This window comes from Hyla sarda, chromosome 6 (genome assembly GCF_029499605.1).
Source record: "Hyla sarda isolate aHylSar1 chromosome 6, aHylSar1.hap1, whole genome shotgun sequence".
Taxonomy (NCBI): Eukaryota; Metazoa; Chordata; class Amphibia; order Anura; family Hylidae; genus Hyla; species Hyla sarda.
Window position 1 is genome coordinate 199,330,792 of NC_079194.1, and position 23,013 is coordinate 199,353,804.

At 40.2% G+C, this 23,013-nt stretch overlaps 1 protein-coding gene across 8 annotated transcripts in view; it reads right to left on the reverse strand.

Annotated features, from left to right (window-relative positions):
• The window catches only part of CMIP (c-Maf inducing protein), a 182,212-nt gene that overhangs the window by 43,446 nt on the left and 115,753 nt on the right, over positions 1-23,013 (reverse strand). For 6 of the 8 annotated variants that reach the window (XM_056526155.1, XM_056526154.1, XM_056526159.1 and 3 more), the window contains 7 exons: positions 20,614-20,655; positions 18,902-18,964; positions 18,616-18,696; positions 12,416-12,493; positions 9,794-9,897; positions 8,793-8,897; positions 7,396-7,749 (listed from right to left, as the gene is read on the reverse strand). In XM_056526155.1, the coding sequence (XP_056382130.1) occupies positions 7,396-7,749; positions 8,793-8,897; positions 9,794-9,897; positions 12,416-12,493; positions 18,616-18,696; positions 18,902-18,964; positions 20,614-20,655 (827 nt within the window). The remainder of the gene's footprint in view (positions 1-7,395; positions 7,750-8,792; positions 8,898-9,793; positions 9,898-12,415; positions 12,494-18,615; positions 18,697-18,901; positions 18,965-20,613; positions 20,656-23,013) is intronic. The other 2 variants (XM_056526158.1, XM_056526156.1) reach the window with 1 other exon arrangement.

Below are 23,013 nucleotides of genomic sequence, written 5' to 3' on the forward strand. Positions count from 1 at the left end.
TTTACAAACGCTGAAAAAAAAAAGGGTGTGTGGCAGAGCCCTAGAGGAACTGGATATTAGGACAGCCCCTGTCCATAAGCGGATTTAGGCATATGGGGATGTCAGAGGCAGTCTGTTAGCTGGAATGGACAACCATCGCCTCGCAAGACTATTAAACTTAGAGAGATGGCAGCATCATATATTTAATACATTCTTGTATTTGAACTGGTGCCCTCGAATCCCACATTTGTGAAGCTTCTAGTGGCAATCACTTCTGATCTGCAGCATGTCCCTATGGCCAAGGATGAACTACAGACCTTTGCTGGAGTTGCTTAACCACGGCTTGTCTTTTCCTTATTCACCACCATAACAATGTGACTCAAGCAGGAAAACGTTGCACAAATCAAACTGACGCCACGGGTTGTAATTTTTAAACAGAATTTAACCTTAGAAAGATGCACTTTTTCAATGTCTACATATAATATATAAGTATATATTTATTTACTGGAAGTGGAAACGGGATTCCAAACCAGTCCCAATTTTGTGTAAGGGCAGCTTAATCACAATCAAGTGAATGGGGCTGAGTTGCAACACCAGGCACAGACTAAAGACAGGAGTGGTGATTGTTCTAGACAAAAAGTTGACCTTTTTTCTCATTCCAGAAAACCCCATAAACAGAATCATTTATTAAATATATAATGCTGCCATCTCTCTAAATGTAATGGTATTTCTTTTCCCATAAGCTAGTGTTTCCCAACCAGTGTGCCGCTACCTGTTGCAAAACTATAACTCCCAGCAGGGCATGCTGGGATTTGTAGTTTTGCAACTGCTGGAGGCACACTGGTTGGGAAACACTGCTATAAGAAGAGTACTGTTTTAGAAAAACATTACTTTTAGTCTAAATTGCATGTCACATTTATTTTCAGGCTATAACTGGAACATCACCAGACATAACACCTGATAGGAGTTAAAGCTTGGGGGAAGGTGATTCACGATCTGTTTCTGCCAACCAAAGCAGGTCTAAATTTCCAACCAGTCCCCAGCAGTGGCGTTGCTAGGGTTGGTGTCACCCGGTGCGGTAGAAAATGGTGTCACCCCCATACCTCCCCCCTCCCCCCAGTAAGTTTTTAGCCTGTTGTGACAGACACCACTGTTGTAGCGCATTGTGAGAAATTCCAGTATAATAATCAGATATACCAGCTGCCACAGAATGGGAAAGTGTTAAAGAAGTTTTCACCATTTAAATATACAGCTCCCAGAATTACTTAAAGGGGTACTCCACTGGAAAACATTTACTTTTATATCAACTGGTGCCAGAAAGTTAAACAGATTTTTAAATTACTTCTATTTAAAATCTTAATACTTACAGTACTTATAAGCTGGTGTATGCTCCACAGGAAGTTGCGTAGTTCTTTCCAATCTGACCACAGTGCTATTTGCTGACACCTCTGTCCATGTCAGGAACTGTCCAGAGCAGGATAGGTTTGCTATGGGGATTTGCTCCTACTATGGACAGTTCTTGACATGGACAGAGGTGTCAGCACAGAGCACTGTGGTCAGACAGAAAAGAAATTAAAAAAGAAAATAACTTCCTGTGAATCGCTTATACAGCAGCTAATAAGTACTGGAAGGATTAAGATTTTTAAATAGAAGTAATTTACAAATCTGTTTAACTTTGTAGCACCAGTTGATTAAAAAAAATGTTTTCCAGTAGAGTACCCCTTTATGCAGTGGTGAGGTTATGCTGGGAGTTGTGGTTTCACTGACCATAACTGAAGAACTGACAAGCAACTACAGCTCTGATAGGACATAGAGAGGAGAATGTACAATGGTATCAGTGACGTCTTCTCTATAGTTTTCCCTTATCTAATTCAGATGGTACATACCGCCTGGTCCAGCTAAAACTTCTGTCTGCAGAATGTGACGCCCAGACGTCTCCTCACTATGTCAGCGCATTCTCATCCTCTATATGAAAACAATTATTATTATAAACCTGCCAGACACTGTATCCTCTAAATATAATACTATTATACACTATACTCTGATTATAAACCTTCCATACACCATACCCACTGAATATAATACCACACACTGTACATTCTGAATATAATACCAACACATACTGTACCCTCTGAATATAAATCTGCCACATACTGTACCCCTGAATATAATACTATCACATACTGTACCCCCTGAATATAATACTACCATATACTGTACCCTCTGAATATAAATCTGCCACATACTGTACCCCTGAATATAATACTATCACATACTGTACCCCCTGAATATAATACTACCATATACTGTACCCTCTGAATATAAATCTGCCACATACTGTACCCCTGAATATAATACTATCACATACTGTACCCCTGAATATAATACTATCACATACTGTACACTCTGAATATATTACTACCACCCACTGCGCCCTCTGAATATAATACTTAGAGATGAGCAAACTACAGTAAATTCAACTCGTCACAAACTTCTCGGCTCGGCAGTTGATGTCTTTTCCTGCATAAATTAGTTCAGCTTTCAGGTGCTCCTGTGGGCTGGAAAAGGTGGATACAGTCCTAGGAGAATCTTTCCTATGAATGTATCCACCTTTTCCAGCCCACCGGAGCACCTGAAGGCTGAACTAATTTACGCAGGATAAGTCATCAACTGCTGAGCCGACAAGTTCGTGACGAATCGAATTTACTGTAAGTTCGCTCATCTCTAATAATACTACCACAAACTGCGCCCTCTGAATATAATACTACCACCCACTGTGCCCTCTGAATATAATACTACCACACACTGCACCCCATGAATATAATACTACCACAAACTGCGCCCTCTGAATATAACGTTGCCATACAGTGCACCCTCTGAATATAATACCACAACCGCAGTAACACCCCTCAACATCCGTTAGCTGATGCTATTACCACGGGAGGGGGGTATTGGTGGTGTTGCTAGTGGATGATCGGGGTGCTACTACTGGGGGGGGGGGGGGGGTGTTGCTGAAGGATGAGGGTGCTACTGGCCATCCCCCCTGGCAGTATCACCCCCATCATCCATCGGCAGGATCATCCTCCTGGCAGGAGCACCGCCATCATCCACCATCAGGATCTGCTGCTGTGGGGGGGGGGGGTAGTTGCTGGTGGATGATGAGGGTGCTACTGCCAGGGGGGGGAGCATTAGGTAGGCAGCAGTTCCCCCACATTAGGTAGGTAGCAGTTTCCCCACATTAGGTAGCATCTTTTCCCCACATTAGGCAGCATAGATTCCCCACATTTGGTACCAGTTTCCCCACATTAGGTAGGTACCAGTTACCCCACATTAGGTAGCAATTCCCCCATATTAGGTAGCACAGATTCCCCACATTAGGTAGCAGTTTCCCCACATTAGCTAGCACAGATTCCCCACATTAGCTAGCACAGACTCCCCACATTAGGTAGCATAGACTCCGCACATTAGGTAGCATATACTCCGCACATTAGGTAGCATATACTCCGCACATTAGGTAGCATAGACTCCCCACATTAGGTAGCATAGACTCCCCACATTAGGCCGCAGGTTCCCTTGCAGGTTCCCCACAATGCGTCAAAGTCTCCCCTCTCACACACACACACATGCACACACACAAAAAAAAACACATACAACACAGAGAGACACACACACACACAGTCAGAGAGACACACACTCACAGACAGACACACAGAGTCACACAGTCACACACACACAGAGTCACACACAGAGTCACACACACACACACACACAGAGTCACACACACACACAGAGTCACACAAATACACAGAGTCACACACACACTCAGAGAGTCACACAAACACACACAGTCACACACACACACACAGAGTCACACACACACAGAGTCACACACAAACATAGATAGAGACACACACACACACTCACCCATCCAGCGCAGCGATCCTTCTCACCGGGCGCAATGCGAAGTGACGTAACTGACGTCCCCCTGCGCGGCCACGCGGTATGACGTCAGGCCGGCGCAGACGTGGGAGCGGAGGCCGGGCACAGTACTGGTGAAGGTGAGGGGGGGGGGCGTGATGACGGACGGGCGCACTGAAAGGGGGGGGGTGCTAACGGACGGGCGCACCGCACACACAGCACAGGGGGGGGGGTGCTGACGGATGGGAGGCCGGTCGAGCACATAGGGGGGTGTCAGTGTAGCTGGGGAGGGGGTGTGGGTGCTGCGGAGCGTCTTGGTGTCACCCCATTAGGTTGGTGTCACCCGGTGCGGGCCGCACCCCCCGCACCCGGGTCGCAACGCCACTGGTCCCCAGCAGTCTCATGCAGGGTCACGGTCGGCTAGACCTCCTTTTGTGACATAGATTTCCTGGCAATGTACTGAAATACAGCATTTTCCCATCAATGATACATGAAATGTTAGCAGATAGAAGGAAGCAGAACCATATTTAAAAGGAGCCAACAAAAATCAAGAGTTCAGCTATATTTAAGTCCTTGAGCTGTCCTTTGTTTCAGTTAAAGGGGTACTCCCCTGGAAAACATTTTTTTTTCTTTTTTTTTAAATCAAGTGGTGCCAGAAAGTTAAACAGATTTGTAAATTAATTCTATTTAAACATTTTAACCCTTCCAGTACTTATAAGCTGCTGTATGTTCCAGAGGAAGTTCTTTTCTTTTTGAATTTCCATTGAGTCTGACCACCGTGCTCTCTGCTGACACCTTTGTCCATTTTAGGAACTGTCCAGAGCAGGATAGGATTTCTAATTTGCTCCTACTCTGGGCAGCTCCTTAAAGTGGACAGAGGTGTCAGCAGAGAGCACTGTGGTCAGATTGAATGGAAATTCAAAAAGAAAACGTCTTCCTCTGGAACATACAGCAGCTGATAAGTACTGAAAGGGTTAAGATTTTTATATAGAAGTAAATTACATATCTGTTTAACTTTCTGGCACCAGTTGATTAAAAATTTTTTTTTCCAGTGGAGTACCCCTTTAAGGCAAGTTAAAAATGAAGATATTGCCTAACTGCGGGTTTAAAAACCCAAACTCAAAGCTTTTATAGAGCCTAAATAAATACATCCACATAATGCCCGTGAAATTAACCTAAAATTGTATTCAAGAGTTAAGTGACAACTAATGGACACAATAAGTTCCTTAAAGACATCTAACGGTCCCAGATTCCTAAATGGCAAATCATCTAGTATTAAAGCAGTAAAGGAATTGGGGTAAACTAGGCAGATATGCCATTTATGAGTGTTTTAAAGAAGAGTTACGATCTAATATGTTTGCCATATAGTGTTTATTTATTTTTATTTATTTATTTATTTTTTTTCATATATTGGATATTTAGTTACCTGTGATATTTGGATTACAGTGGAAACTATAATAGGGTACGATACACAAAGATGTCAAACTTGGGAGGTTACGCGGTCACCCAACTATTACTGTATCATGTACAGTACAGTGATCCCTCAACCTAAGATGGCCTCAACCTACAATATTTTCAACATACACTTGTCTTTTCTGGACCATTGTAACTTGAAACCAGACTCAACATACAATGCTACGGACAGTCCAGCTCTGCAAAACATGTCAATACCCGGAAGTACTGACCAATCTGAATGGACATATCACTGGTTCAACCCCTGTATTCCTGAAGTGCATGCACTGACTGGCTGTCTAGTAGCGCCCCCTACAATACAGGGAGCTATTACATGTTATGTACTACTCTTTACCTGTATCAGGGATAGCTGCTTCAGGTGGGGGTGGCTCCATGTTACTTTTTTGGGACACTGCGCGTATTGCACAGGACCCTGAAGAAGCTCCTGTCTTCTACATAGACAGTGATTTACAGCTCCCAGCAGATCTTTCTTACATTTTTAGAACTTGCTTTATCTGTATTAGTTATATACTTTTTCTTTAATCCTCACTTTTTCCTGAATTTTTGGATGCATTTTGGGGGCTTCAGAACCAATTACCAAGTTTCCATAGACTTATGGTCTCAACATACAATGCTTGTCCTGGAAACGATTAATATTGTAACTTGAGGGACCACTGTACTGGTGCAATTACGGTTAAGGGCCTTTAAGGTAACAGCTGCCTCTGCTCCCTCCCCCCTCTCTCAACCTTGACCTTGGCCTGAAACCCCATTAAAATGCATTAAAAGGTTTCCTTTCATCTAACCCACTCACCTATGGGTAAGACCATTAACCATTTAAGCCTGCATTTGCCCTCTCTCTATATATAACCTGTGTGTGTTTTGCTTTTATTTGTGTCAAACTGTAGGTGTGTAAAATGGATTAATGGCTGGGTGTTGTCATTTCAATAAAATGAAGGAAAGACGTCAGCGCAGTAATGAAACCAATACTTCTTACCTAGTGAGAGATGACTGGTGACACTGGATTAACCAGTGCAGAGTGTGAGTGCTCAGAACCACTCCCTCTGCACACCTCACTGTGCTGAAATATCCTTTTAGATATAACCAAGTTTACAAATGATTGTCCTTACCGACTTCTGATTTTAAATTCACAATTGCGGGTTGAGTCACAATTTGGAACATAGTAGGCAGGGCGATAAGAGATTAAACATGGCACCATGTTAAAATGTCATTCTAATGTTTCTTTTTAAAGTGGAGATACTTTTATACAAAATCAGAATTTTCAGACTGTCTCTGCTTTCTGGTCTCTCTCGACCAAGAACAGGTGACTGCTGCAGCTATTCATTGACTGTAGAAGAGACATGTTACTGCCAGTCATTGGTTGTACTGTCAAATATTATTAATACATTACAGTCTTGTGCTGATCCAAAGTTACTGCCTGTTTTATAACCCATAGCTGCAATGACAATTCTGCAGGAGACACCATCAACAAACTTATTACAAACTTGTATTTTGAAAACAGATTTCATTCCATTTAAAAGCAGTTTTTTCTGCAACTAGCATGTATACTAATGTATGCATTTATGATCACAAATATTGTAATGACTGTTTAAAGGGGTACTCTGCCCCTAGACATCTTATCCCCTATCAAAAGGTTAGGGGATAAGAGGTCTGATCACGGGGGTCCTGCCGCTGGAACCCCCACGCGATCTCTGCACAGCACCTGGCGTTCGTTTAGAGTACCTGAAGAAGCTGCGCAAGTGCAGTAAAATGTGTTGCATGTTTATTTTTTTTACTATTAAACAGTCTTTCCTACTCATTTACCTGTAGTGTAAAGAGGACTGTTTCCAGAATGCATGTCAGCAAAGCAAGCTTTTAACAAACATTGAACTAGCAGGGAAAACTGGGAGATTACAGCTCTGCAGCCTATCGTGAAGTAAATGCAGCTACAGATGGGAATGAGCAGGCTGTAACACTGGTAGTCATTCAGCTTTTCCACAAATAGACAATAATCAATACCAATAATAAAATAAACAGATGACCACTTACAGCATTTTCAGGATTTCCACGTAACATCCCAGTACTCGTTCAGCTTGTGGGCTCAGTTCTATACTCATGGTGCTACAAGCTGGGCTAATGAGCAGACAGTCAATCAAGTTGGGCTCACTGTCATTGCCAGTGTTGGCCTTTAGCTTCTGATTAACTGTGTTGTTGCGCTCTACCTCCACATGGATCTCATTTGATGTGACAATGACTGCCTTGTGTCGAGATTCTGCTGATGTCACCTCTTGAGAGACAAGGTCCGGGTTGGTATGGAGAAGCCGTAAGGGAATATTGGGTTTTCGATCACACTGCTGCTGGCAGCCATTTCGGATTTCTTTAAGACTTGGAGAATTGTCCCGGCTTTATAAAAAAAAAAAAAAGTTATATTATTTGTTTGCTTTCTAGAGGATTTCTATAATGGTGGCTTCAGTTTACACTTTTATAGCCAACATTGAATAGTCTAGTCCAGGCATAGGCAACCTTCGGCACTGCAGATGTTTTGGACTACATCTGCCATGATGGCAAAGATTCATGGGAGATGTAGTCCAAAACATCTGCAGTGCCAAAGGTTGCCTATGCCTGGTCTAGTCATTGCTGTCTTCCTAGAATCCTCTTCTCAGGTTAGTTCTGCAAAGTAGCAGCAATTGTCTGTAGCCCACCGACAACATAACTTTAAAAATACATAGAGGAACCCCAAGAGTCATGTTGGCTTTTATAGGTATCTGAAATTGCCTTGACATGCATCATGTGTGCAGTGCGATGCCATCCTCTGAATATGTGGCATCTCTTAACATGACAACAACTGATACATCTAGTCCAATGCCTAAAATTTAAAGGAGATCTTTCATGAAAAAAGATTTATCCCCTATACGCAGGATAGAGGATAAGCTTTAGATCGCTGCCCCCCCGCGATCTCCCTTGGAGCGGCACATCACGACACCTTCCTGCGGGGTATATGCAGTATTAATGCAGGTAAAATTTGCTTTAGGCACTTTTATCATCCAACCCTTTAACTTTAGTGAAACTAAACCTTCAAATTCTAAACTAGAATTAGATCTAGTGATAAATGGTTTCCTTACATAACACTTTTTGTTGACATGACCCATCATAATATACTATTAGGGAGCCTTTCAGGCTCCATAATGAATTATTTTGTAAACATGAAGTTTATTAGGGAACAGTGGAATATGTCTGGCAATGATGACCCTTTCCATAGGAGAAAACTCTGGCTCTGAAAGTTCATGTCCAGAGGTTGTCTCACTATAGGTATTGCCTATTTATATATTACTGACTGAGAAGGTGTGAACTAAAATTTGCCAATTTATAGGGGGTCTAAGCAGCTGGGCCAGCAATGATCAGATCTAGGATAACACCTTTAACGTAAAGCCATATTAAATACTGACCTGTTGATAAATTCTTCATAGCAAGAGTAAATGGCAGCTAGGCACACGGCAACCAAGTTTGGTAGGACTCTCGGGTGTGGACAGTTTGCGGTGGGTCCGTGCATGCTTCGAGGGAGGGGGGGGAAGAAAATAGTAAAGGTTGGAATTCACAACTTGCATACATAAATTTTAATCTTCATTTGTACACTCTTGGGTACATTCATAGCAAATATCTCTATGTTCAATGAACAAGATGACTGCGTCCATCATATGTGGTAATTGTAATCCTTTCACTGTGCCTTGTGTGTAAATAGGCTCAAGGTGTCTGTTTGTTAAGGTTAAAATGTTTGGGTGCTAGCATGGCCTAATTTCACCCACCAGTGTAAACAGTTGCCCAAGGCTATTGTCTAAGACCAGTGGGATCCTGTTTGATATTAATCCTATTGATTAATACTGGCTGCTCTTTAATGGACACAATTCTGTCAAAAAACAGCACCAACATCAGACCTTCCAGCTATGTTAGGCATTTCATAAAAACAATAAAAACATATTTTTGCTTCCCTTGAACATTGATTCCAATTGAATAAGGGGCAAGAGGGCAATTGAACTGGATAATGATGAATATGGGGGTGGGTGTAAGTGAAATGTGAACTTTGGTGCTGGAAAGATAACAGGTTTTCTCTCAGAAGAAAACTTTAACGTAAAGCTCTACCTCTAGAGCTTCTTTATTGATGAAAGGCATGAATAACAATTTCCAGAATTTCTTCCTTTACAGTTGTGAAAACCGACAAGAGTCGGCAACCTGTATTCTCTAAGGGCACTACATGTACAAGCTATTGGGATCTGCTGAGGGAATATACATCAGTGAGCTGCCCATTGACTTTTGTTTGTCAATGGGTATAACATTTTGATTGAGAAAATTGCCACATATAATAAAGCGGCTCTAAACAGGTTTTCACTTTCAATTATATAATGAAATGAGGAACCATGACAAAATCCAATACTGCGGAGCAGCCACTGACCTGTGTATGAATTTCTTTACTACCTCCATTCCTGCATTAAGCTCGTTCAGTGCCAGAATGTACTCCTGAGTGAACAGCCGTAACCGAGGACACTTCCCAAAATCCTGCATAAAATAAGGAAGAAAAAAAAAGTCTGTTTGAAAGATTGCTGGTAGCAGAATCCCAGAGAGCGTCCATTCTTTTGTGTCCAGCCAACTTCACAACACATCTAACAAGTCTAAATACTTTTATTTACAGAAAGAGACAAAATGCATGAAATAGGTGCTGAGTGACTGTAGAGAGGATTCTCAGGAGAAGATCACTGAACCATTGGAAGTCGTTGGGCTTCATGTATAAAAGGAAGACAAGATACTATGGCCAAATTACTATACGTAAAGTACATCATGTGAATGTGTATATACTGAACTCTATTAGGTGTGCTTTCAGGGCATCTAGAAATATACACACCTTTTATATAAAAATTACTCAAAAATTTAGAATTAATTTGGCAGTAAGAGGAAACGTTGTGTTTTCAGCAATGGCAAGTCTTTGTGTATGTACCACCACTACTGTGCTAATTCATATGAAAAACTGGGGAATCTCAATATACATGCACTGTCTAACAATTCTTGCCGTACATAAATGCTCTTCCCTGATCTCCCCAAAATCATGCTCTCTTGGCTTGGATAATCATCTATATTTTAATTCATTGAAGAGTGAGCAGTTTGGCCGCAGTTAAAGGGGTTATCCAGAAAAAGTAAAACATGGCTACCAACGTCCAAAAACGGGGGTTGGCTTCTTCTGTTGTTTTGCTTCTCCGGTCACCTCCATCCTGTTTGTGGCCTCTTGAGGTGGCCAGAAAAGCCAGAAGCTGCCTACGCAGAGAAAGTACGCACTTTTGCATAACAGCGTAGCAAATTGAGCAACTTTCCCGCTTCTGCTGCTTCTGGCTTTTCTGACCACCTTTGGAGGCTTCAAACAGGCTGGAGTTGGCTGCAAAAGTAGAAAGATGACATCAGACAACCCCTATAATTGTCAAGGGACACTTCTAACAAGGAGAGTTTGTCAAAAGCTGAAAAGCCCTCTAGTCTCACTTCCGCTTTCTACTTTACTTTTATTGAAGGCAATAGCAGAATATTCAGGAAAATCTAGATTAGAAGTTTGGATTAAAAATTGTTAAATTGTACAAGATCAGGAAGTCTCTGCAGCCCTGCAAGGAAAAAAAAGGAAGACAACCTTTTGGAAATGAGTGAAATAAATTCCAGAATTCAGATCAATAAAAAGCCTAACAAAGATATGTGCCAAGGCTGACAAGACCAACAATACATAAGTATTTACAGTCTTAACAGTATTGGTTTAGATTATTTCATACAAATACTCAGGCGGGGGGTGGGAGATTTTGTGGCCTGGAGTGCACACAAAATGGCTGTGGGTAGAATGGTGAAATTAACATTAACGGGGTATTCAGGCTTTATACATCTTATCCCCTATCCAAAGGATAAGATGTATGATCGCAGGCGTCCCGCCACTGGGGACCCCCCGCGTTCTCGGTGCAACACCCGGCATTCTGTGCCAGGCGCTGCCTCCGAAACTGGGATGTGACATCATAGAGATGAATGGAGCTGGCGTGACGTCACTAGGGAGCATGGCCGTGACGTCACGTCCCCATCTCTGAGGCAGCGCCCAGCATAGAATGCCGGGGGCTGCTCCGAGATCAGGGGGGTCCCCAGCAGCAGGACCCCTGCGATCATACATCTTATCCCCTATCCTTTGGATAGGGAATAAGATGTATAAAGCCGGAATACACCTTTAAAACAATTCAACATACACAATGGTGAAGAGGTAGAATTCTTTGGGAATCTAAAAAAGTTAATATTTTGGGAAACATTTTGTGGTAACTTTTACACTTACATGAGGTTTGGCTTTCACAATACAGTGATCCCTCAAGTTATAATGGCCTCAGGTTGCAATATTTTTAACATACAATGGTCTTTTTCTGGACCACTGTAACTTTACATTCTTAACATACCATCCAGAAACAGTTCAGATCTGTAACTTGCATGAAAGTCTGGAAGATCTGGCCAATCAGAGTGGGCATTTCATTGGTAACCCCCATCTAGTAGTGCTTGCCTACAGTATAGTGCAGTACTATACTGCCCTTCACCTTTGCCAGGACTAAGGGCTAATTTGAACACCAGATGAGGGTGGCTCTATTTTGTATCTGTGTGGTACTGTGTATACTGTAAAGTACCCCTCTACATATCAACAGATTTATAGCTTCTAGAAACTATTTTTTACATTTATAGGACTTGCTTTATTTATATTGGTTATCTTTTTCTTTAATCTTTTGTATTATTCATTACTCTCATTTTGGGTTAACATTTTGGAGACTTTGGAACCCATTACCAATTTCCCATAGACTTATGCTCAAGATACAATAGTTCCTGGAACAAATTTATATTGTAACTTGAGGGACCACTGACTGTAGTTGAAAGGTGAAGTAACTAGGAAAAAAATGGCAGAATTAAGAAATTTCACAAGAGTCTGATTTTCTCACATGTGTACATGTATTATATTTCCACCTGACACATAGCTAAATATCTATTACATGTGACATAACAGATATTCGACACACAATATTACCTGCAAATGCAGGTGTTTTCCAACCTCCACCAGCAGATAGAGAGAGGTATCCAAGCCGGTAAAACAGATCCAGTAAATCTGCAATTCATTTGATACCCTTCAATTATTGGAATTGGGCAAATATTCATTTAAAACAGCAGTTCATATCATTGGGAGAATGTATCTCCTGTAAGCTGTGCGTATGAAACCGCTGTTCTCTGCATACAGGTCATGTCATAGCCGTGCTATTATTATAGAGAAACAATTTGGTGGTTACAGTACAGCTCTATACGCTGTACCTCAGACAACACTTTGTAGTGTCACCAAATATCTATATATGTACCTCTAATGTATTTATTGTCATTCTAGAGAAGCTTGTATTAGCACAGTTTTTTTATCTGCTTGTGCTGCAGTCACCAAATGTATTAAACGTGAAAATTTAGATGCAGCATCACACGCTGCATCACATAAACACTCTGTAATGATACTAAATAACTCTTTACATCTCTAATGTATGCCTTCTTGTATAATAGTAGATTGTGCCAGTATAGTGTTTTCCCCAGCTAATGCTAACCTGCAGCTAATACCATGTTTAGCTCTGGCAGAAGATTATGCAAGCTGTAGACTAAGCACAGTTGGAAATCCCCCTATAGATAATAATGTCCAACATATAAAATGGTTTCATGTTTTGCACAATATGCACAGTTCTGTAGAGAGCAAAAAAAATTAAAAATGATATATACATACAAAAGTCCAGAAATCACCGCACAGGCAGGTCTTGGATCAATAAAAGCTGGTCTTTTTTATTCCCAAAATAAAGTGCAACGTTTCGGCTGCAATAGCCTTTATCAAGCATTATCATTGCTTGATAAAGGCTATTGCAGCCGAAACATTGCACTATATTTTGGGAATAAAAAACACCAGCTTTTATTGATCCAAGACCTGCCTGTGCGGTGATTTCTGGACTTTTGTACTATTATCCCTGGCTGGCTGCCTGGGCAGTCACATGCACGGAGGTCGGTCCCCGATGCAGTCTCATCATCCAGTGTGTGTGTGCGTATATATATATATATATATATATATATATATATATGTGTGTGTGTGTGTGTGTGTGTGTGTGTGTGTGTGTGTGTGTGTCTGTGCAAAAAAAAAAAAAATTATATATGACAAATTATGTTTGCAACTTACTGTTCCTGACTATACTGAAAGAAAAGTAGCTCTGGAGCACAAACTGCTGCATTGCCAAGTGAAACAGTGTGTAGACTAAGGCTATTTTTACACTTAGTTTATTGTTGTATTCTGCCTAGCTTACTCTGGCCAAACAGCATAGTCTGCTGGGATATTCTGCCTGATAAAAAATAGAAACCCGATGGACAAATTAAAAAATAATGGGATTAGTCAGAATCTGTAATAGTGGAAACCATGACATCAGTGTGATGGGAAATACTGGCCCAGTTTCAAGATGGAATAACTTAATATTTGACCCAAACGTTTACAGAGCCAAACTAATGAATTTTTGACAATGGTGAAATCGGGATGGCCTGGTGGGTACTTGGGACACATTTTATTGAAAGTGGCTTTGTATTTATAGGCATATGGTCACATGCCCTCGTATAAACACTCACTCGCCTCACCCAACAGCTTTCTCTAAACAACCATAAACATGATGATCCAGTATAACAAGGCACAGGGTGGATACTGTTATAAAAAGACAATGAACATATAGTTTATATACACAAACCTGAGCATCCTGCACAAAAAGAGGGACAGGAAGTAAAGAATGTCATGTACTGCAAAAATAGGTAGCACATTTCCAGTCTCTCTCACATAAGCTGACAAGAGACCATAGATCAAGACTGCTCAAGCATGTCAATCATGAAAACCGCGGTTGTTTCAACCAAGTAAAAAATTTAGCAAAGACAAAATAAACATCCAATAGCTTTTATTGAGTTGTCACAACATAGAAGACTCCATTTGGCCTCCAGCTGCGTTTATACATTAATGATAAAGGGGTCAGCCACAGCAGCCATTTTGGAACATCCATCAATACGGATATTAGTTGGATGAATATTGGTTTAGTCAACAAAATTCTTGCGATATTAATACTTTGCTCAACTACACAGTTTTGTTCCACTAATCTGCCAAGGACGTGTCAAGCCTGTCTGGTTTATTATATCACGATCTCCATTTAGTGTATAAAGCTAGTAATTGTCCATGAAAATTGTGCGCTCATTTCTTACATTTCAAGTAGTTTAGTGATGTACTCCTTTTAGGACCACTTTCATCTGAGCACAAGTGGGTGAATCAATCTTTAGTGAGGAGGAGAAGTAACCATCTGCTTTGTACAGATCTAGGAGGTGGCACTTGAAAGCAGCCATAGGTAGACAGTACCATAGAATTGGACTGGTATATGTTACAGATTAAACTTAAATAGGATGAATCAATCATAGCACAGAAGAAACAGACTGGCCAGGCTGGGACACATGTTGGGATATGGGCAGTGCTCATGACAGATGTTCTTTCAAAGTGGGCAACACCTTGGCTCCATCACATCACTTATTTTAACATCAATGACAATAGAGTGTAAAAAAAAAAAAGGTTTAACCCAAAACTGGATATAAGCAGGACATGATCTGCTTCACTAAGAGGGTCGCCTTGGTTCATAACATCTCCTGTTATACCAGCGTCCAGTAATACATAGAAATACAAAGAGTTTGTTTCTCCGTACCTAGAGTCAACGTAACATCCTCCAACAACCAGACAAGGCTGGATTTACAAATGAAACAAAGAAAAAGATGTACACATTTGATTTAACTAACAAAGCCAAACCCTGGTAAAACTTCTGTCCTCTGTTCCTGTTTAGAACAAACTCTACTATTTGTGATATATAAAGTCAGATAAAATTTTAAACATAAGAAACATAGAAAGTTGTCTCTGGCTCTAGACTGACAGAGAGAATTAGATGGCAGACACAGATTGTACAGCTGTTCTGTATTAAAAAAAAGTCAACAGTTTTACAACAATGAAATTATGCCAAGACCTTTTTTCTACTTGTGCTTGCTGTAGAACTACAAACAATCTGAACAGCCTTTAATTTAGGGCTGCAAGAAAAAAAAAAAATTCTACAGTCTTCTTAACCCCTTAAGGACTCAACCCATTTGGACCTTAAGGACTCAGACAATTTTATTTTTACGCTTTCGTTTTTTCCTCCTCCCCTTCAAAAAATCATAACTCTTTTATATTTTCATCCACAGACTAGTATGAGGGCTTGTTTTTTGCATGACCAGTTGTCCTATGTAATGCCATCACTCACTTTACCATAAAATGTATGGCGCAACCAAAAAAATACTATTTGTGTGGGAAATTTAAAAGAAAACCGCAATTTTGCAAATTTTGGAAGGTTTTGTTTTCACGCCGTACAAATTATGGTAAAAATGACATGTGTTTTTTATTCTCTGGGTCAATACGATTAAAATGATACCCATAATACCACACTTTTCTATTACTGTTGCGCTTAAAAAAAAAAATCGCAAACTTTTTAACCAAATTAGTACGTTTAAAATCCCCCTATTTTGAAGACCTATAACTTTTTCATTTTTCCGTATAAGCGGTGGTATGAGGGCTAATTTTTTGCACCGTGATCTGTACTTTTTATTAATACCATATTTGCTTATACAAAACTTTAAATACATTTTTTATAAAATTTTTTGGAATAAAATGTTATAAAAAAGCAGCAATTTTGGACTTTTTTTTTTTTACGTTCACGACGTTCACCGTACGGGATCATTAACATTTTATTTTAATAGTTCGGATATTTATGCACGCGGCGATACCAAATATGTATATAAAATAATTTTTTTTTACACTTTTTGGGGGTAAAATAGGGAAAATGGGTCAATTTACGTTTTTATTGGGGGAGGGGGGTTTTCACATTTTTTTTTACTCTTTTTTTTAACTTTTTTTTACACTCTTATAGTCCCCATAGGGGACTATTTATAGCAACCATTCGATTGCTAATCCTGTTCAGTGCTATGTATAGGACATAGCACTGATCAGGGTTATCGGTCATCTTCTGCTCTGGTCTGCGGGAAGGTAGATCAGAGCAGAAGACTCCCGGAAGACAGCGGAGGCAGGTGAGGGGACCTCCGTCTGCTGTGCAGGATGATCGGATCGCCGTGGCAGCGCTGCGGGCGATCCGATCATCCTGTTAAGTGACCGCGATGCTGCAGATGCCGTGATCTGTATTGATCACGGCATCTGAGGGGTTAATGGCGGACATCCGTGGGATGGCGGGTGTCCGCCATTACCGGCGGGTCCCTGGCTGCGATCCACAGCCGGGACCTGCAGCGCCGATGCCCGCGGTTATGCTCAGGACGTAAATGTACGTCCTGGTGCGTTAAGTACCACATCACCAGGACGTACATTTACGTCCTGCGTCGTTAAGGGGTTAAAGAGAGAAACTGTCAGGCTGTTCATCCGCTCTTAACCCAATACACTGTTATAGTGCGGGTGAACCTGAATAAAATTAATTACTTACAAAAATTGGTTCAGCCGTTCCTGTGTTACAAGCTTTGTTGCTAATATGCAGATATAAAAACCAAAAAAGCCCTATAAAAAGAGTGCACAAATACAAAATACATGCCACACAATATACCTTTATGAAACAAAAATGTTAAAATACATAAATAAAATCAACTGGATACTAGAAAACATAAAGGAAAGGGCATTGGAAAAGACACACTAGCACAGGGACTCAGGATAAATAGATGTAAGCAAAATGTGAATGAGAATCATATGTTTACCCAAAATAATTTAGACAAACTAGAAGTATATAGGCTAAAGTGCTAAGATAGTAAACAGGTTACTACAACATTAAAGACCAATCCTGAGATAACGATAACAAAACAACCTTATACCATGTGTCATGCCAAGTCGAAATGTACCTACCCCCAACGTAAGTTTCACTATTGCAAGCTTCGTCAGGGGGAATGCTGGTGTAGTAACCTGTTTACTATCTTAGCACTTCAGCCTATATACTTCTAGCTTGTCTATATTAATTTGGGTAAGCATATGGGGGGAGATTTATCAAAACCAATGCAGAGAAAAGTTGCCCGGTTGTCCATAGCAACCAATCGGCTTGCTTCTTTAAATTTTTAAAGGGACCTCTGAAAAATGAAAGAAGCAATCCGATTGGTTGTTATGGGCAGCTGGGCAATTTTTCCTCAGCACAGTTTTTGATAAATGTCCCCCATGGTTCTCATTTAGATCTTTTTATCCCCAGTCCCCATGTGTCCTTTCCAATGTACTTTCCTGTGATTTATGTATGTATTTTAATATTATTGTTCAAAAAAGATACATTGTATGGCATGTATTTTGTATGTGTGCACTACTTTTTATAGGGCTTTTTTGGTGTTTATGTATTTTTGGAGTACCTACCATGATTGGTTATGTTCGTTTTGTGATTTGTATGCAGATATGTCCCTTTGTACAATGGGGGCAGGAGCTGGCTTTCCGAGCCTCCTTGCCTCCTTCCTCTGTGCTACCATATGGCTGCCAATGTGCTGAATGTGCCAAAATCTTCCCCATCTTAATGATGTTAAAGTCTGTGCTCATGAGAGCGGTCATGTGGGCACAGGCTCCCAGGTCCTTAGGATGTGAGAGTAAAAATGCATGTGTATGAATGCATATGCAGAAGATAGGTAGGTGCATGAGAGCATGGAGGAAGGAGGCAGGGAAGCTCGGAAAGACAGCTCCTGTCTCCATTGCGCAAAAGGAAATATTAGCATACCGGCAACAGAGCATGTAACTTAGGAACAGCTGGGGTGATTTTTGTAAGGAATACATTATTTTACTCCCCAGCATTGAGGAATTTTATGCATGCACAGTTACTTTCACTAATGATGGACATCATTTTTACACTTCATTTTACTCATTTATCATATAGATCTTATTTATTATATAGATCTTCTGGAAAGTCAACCCCTGTCCTCATTTACGGTGGGCTTGAGCATTCGGCTGCTGTAGGTCAATCGTGACTAATCAACACTAGGGGATCCCAACATATGCTGATTTTTGAGCTAGCAAATCTTTGACTGTACCAAGCAAAACAAACATTTTGGAGATTTTCTGGGACCATGATAAAACAAATATTAAGTCATGATGAAAAAAGAATTTTGTTTAACATTAAAAGGTATTATTATTATTATTAAGAAAATACTGACCATGTTGTGTTTGAGGATTCTTTGAACAACTGGAGTAAAGACCTCAATGACCACCATGGAACGGGGGCGCTCTCTACAGTGCTACAGGGAAAGAATATTTACAATTATAAATGTAGGTGGAGATTATTGAATATTATAGAAATAGCTGGAATACATAAATTGTACGTAGAGATTTGTGCAGACAACATCCAAGCTCTGGTTTTATCATATTTTGCACATATTTACAACTTTAGGCCTTTAGTTTTACACATACAGGTTGTCTACCATGGTCATGAAGACATCATACCTTGCAGAAGAATTCACAGAGATCAGGAGGAGGGTGGTTGTTTTCCAAGAGAGGAGCAATAGCCTAAAAAATAAAACATGAAACATACATGACTAGAGACACTGTGGCAGACATCTTTTTCATAGAACTGCAGGTGTCAGAACTGTAAGAGGCATATTAAATCCCCCCCTTACCATAACAAATCATATATAAGAAAATCAGTGCATGCACAGAGGTCTGTCATTTTAGCTATATTGACATATTCTAGTAGGTTCTTTTAAGACCCAAGGCCCAGATAAATATTCTTATACAAGCTGGATTAGAGGCTCATATTAATAGCCTGTTCTACTTTTATATGACAGCTGAAGAAATTGGCATTATCACTGTTAGGCAATGTTCACACAGAACTGAATGGCTGCAGATTTTGACCTGACAAATGAAGTTCATTGGGAAAATCTGCAACAAATCTGCACGATTTAAAGGGGTATTCCAGGCCAATTTTTTTTTTATATACATATATATATCAACTGGCTCCGGAAAGTTAAAAAGATTTGTAAATTACTTCTATTAAAAAATCTTAATCCTTCCAATAGTTATTTGCTTCTGAAGTTGAGTTGTTGTTTTCTGTCTAACTGCTCTCTGATGACTCACGTCCCGGGAGCTGTGCATGATGGGAGAATGTCCCCATAGGAAATGCACAGCTCCAGGAACGTGACATCATCATTGAGCAGTTAGACAGAAAACTTCAGAAGCTAATAACTATTGGAAGGATTAAGATTTTTTAATAGAAGTAATTTACAAATCTGTTTAACTTTCCGGAGCCAGTTGATATATATAAAAAAAGGTTTTGCCTGGAATACCCCTTTAAGTCCTGTGCGCACATGAACTTTCTACAGGACTGTGCTGCAGCGCAACTCAAGAGATTTTATCCAAACAGAAATGAAGTTGATTGTCTGAGCAACATTTATTGCTGACACTTCAGTCTTCAGACTAACATGTCTCCAGAAATTATGATGTTTTTCCATTTTCCATTACCAGGGAACAACAGACGATACTTTACAAGTGCAGAGGTTTATTTCTTGTCTCTTTTAAACAACTGTCAAACTTTCAGAAAACTCAGGTCACCTAATTATCCCATAACCAAGCAACCAAATGTAGTTCTGTAAATATAATATCATATTACTACGAGTAACAATACATTCTCACTGGAAGAAGGTGCGGGGTGGTTTATACCGGGCAGTGTATTCTAGGATCTAGTTGTCCACGATGCAAAAAAAATATTATAATTTAAATAAAATAATGTGCAACTCTGTCCAAAAAAAAAAATTTCATTTAAAGGTTCCCGAGGACACTGGCACTGATGACTTATCCTTATGTAGTGTCTAATCTGTGAGGCTTTGACCTCCAAAACCCTTATCCATCAACACAACGAAGGGGCAACAGGACTGTAGTGCCATGTCCCATTCGTTGTTTGTGATGTTTTACCTTTCGGCCCCTTCATTGCGTGAATGGAAAGAGTTAAAGATCATTAATGATTTTCGAGTCCCACAGTCTAGGGTGACCTCACCAGATTTCCATGTTCCTGAAAAGACCAGAAGACTATACGGCTGCCTATTTCTATTACTAGCATACAATGTCAACACCATTTATACACACAAACAATATATGTACAGAGAAACCCTGAAACCACCAACCCCAACAACATGAAAAAACCTAGAGATGTCTTTACTTACCACAATGATGCTTTCGTGCTCCTGAGTGGTTAGGTTAATATTCTGCAGGAATAAATCATCAACAGTTATCTCTCTTGGAAAACATCAGGGCACAAAAGAGACATCAGAGATCAAAGACGGACACACAGAAAAGTGTTTTCGACATCTGTCTAGTAGTAAGAAAAGAAATTTTAACACTGTATACAATATACTTATACTGAAGGAGAGGTCTGGGGTTCATGCATAAAGATGACCATTGAAGCTTCCCCAACCAATGTCAAAAGGCTCATCCAATCAATCTTTTTCAAGTAAATTTTTTTAGAAATGTATTAAGTTTTTTGAATGTTAAAAGTGTTCAGTATGACTAAAACAAGGGGGGAAAAAAAACAAAGCTTTACATTCAAACCAGTCCATAAAACTGTATCATACAGGATCCGGACACTGCCATCAGCAGAACAAACAGGAGATTAAAGAGGTACTCTGCCCTAAACATCTTATCCCCTATCCAAAGGATAAGATGTCTGATCGTGGGGGTCCTGCCGCTGGGGACCCCCATGATCTCGCTGCTGCACAAAGTGCTCGTTTAAAGCATCAGGCGTCACGCCCCCTCCCATAAACTTGCATGGAGGGTGCGTGGCCATGATGTCACAAGCAGGGCATGACTGTGACGTCACGAGCCTCCGCCCTGGATTGTCAGTCATCCGGCATGGATCGAAGTTCGCTCCGCACACCGGATGTCTTAGGTGCTGCAGCCGAGATCGTGGGGGTCCCCAGCAGCGGGCTCCCCGCGATCAGACATCTTATCTCCTATGCTTGGATAGGGGATAAGATGTCTAGGGGCGGAGTACCCCTTTAAGTGGTATCTCAGTTAGTATCCTATGATGCATATATAGCGTATGTAAGGTTTGACTGCAAAAAGCCCTCTGCACTTAGGGGTACTTGTGGCCCAGGCACTGCAGAAGCCAACTAGATGTATTGTTGTACCAACAATTATGAAGGACACCAAGTGTCAAATGCAACGTAAGATCACGTAAAGAAGCTGTATGTGTGTTTCCAAACCACTGTCCTCACACAAGGCTTCACACAAATTTTAAATCCATAGATAGTGCTGTATAGCAATTTTTATCAGTGGAATAGGTCTTGTAAAGTCCTCAGAATGCTCAAAATAAAAAAGGGGAAATGGTTGACTCGATTTATTTATTTTGGAGATGTTCCAAATTAATAAGATATTGGACAGATACTACAGAATCTCTGAGTTGTGTCTTTGGAGTGACTATCCCTACATACCCACATGTGTGTATTTTGGGCACTGTCCACAAATTTCAACAAATTTCATAAGATCGCACTGACTAAAACTTTATTTAAAGCAGAGAAGTGGAAAGCTACACGGTCACCCTCCAAAAGAAGAGTAGAAGCTGTGGAGAATAACAGGAAATTTAAAACATTATTTTGTAAAAATAAAACAACGCACTGTATGTGCAGATTTGGGAGCCATGGATAGACTTCTTGGGAAGGAAGTCATGAGTTTTTTTTTTTTTTTTTTTAACTCTTCTCTCTCCTTCTCGGGTGTAGGACATTCAGGTGTGTTGTTGCCCCAGCATTTTCGTACTTCCCCCTATGACCACAGTCTAAACATCTCTCCTGTGAATTGTTTTCACAATGTGAATGATCACTGCAGTTCTAAAAATGACTTCATACTCAATATTAATTGTTGTTTCAGCCTTCTGCCATAGAATGTGAACGGAAGAGAATTAAGTATTTACAGCTAACGCGAAAACCGTTGGATTACCAACTAGTCCCAGATGGAGCGTAGAAAAACAAATTGTTCCTTTCTTTGGACACATCATTGTGTACAATATCAATTGTGCCAAAGCATATTAAAACGTTGCTTCCTCGATGGGGTAAACTTTCTTTACATATAATGAACTAAGGACATTTATTTTACTGACAGCTTAACAGGAATGAGTCATAATACTGTAAACAGGTTACAGACACTGGTGGATTACTATTTAGACTACTTTTCATATAGAAGAACATAGGTTTGTGATATTACACCACTTTTAATTCTTTGGTCTGATTTGTACGTGATGGTTTTTGTTTTTATAAATGATTGAATTGAAATGCATAAATTGATTTTAAAAAGTTACATTTTGGGTAAACTATTTAAAATGTATATATATTTATCAATCTGTCCAACAAAAAACTGAAGTGATTTGCCCATAGTAACCAACCAAGTTCATTTTTCATATCTTCACAAGTTCTGGTAAAATGAAAGCTGAGCCATGATTGGTTACCAGGGAAAAAGTCAGACCAGTTTATGTATTGGATAGATTGATTAGTCTTGGCTTGTATCTCGATCCTAAAATTCCTTAAGTTCCTTGGAGGATCAAATAGTACTGTCTTGTGCTAGGAATCTTAATT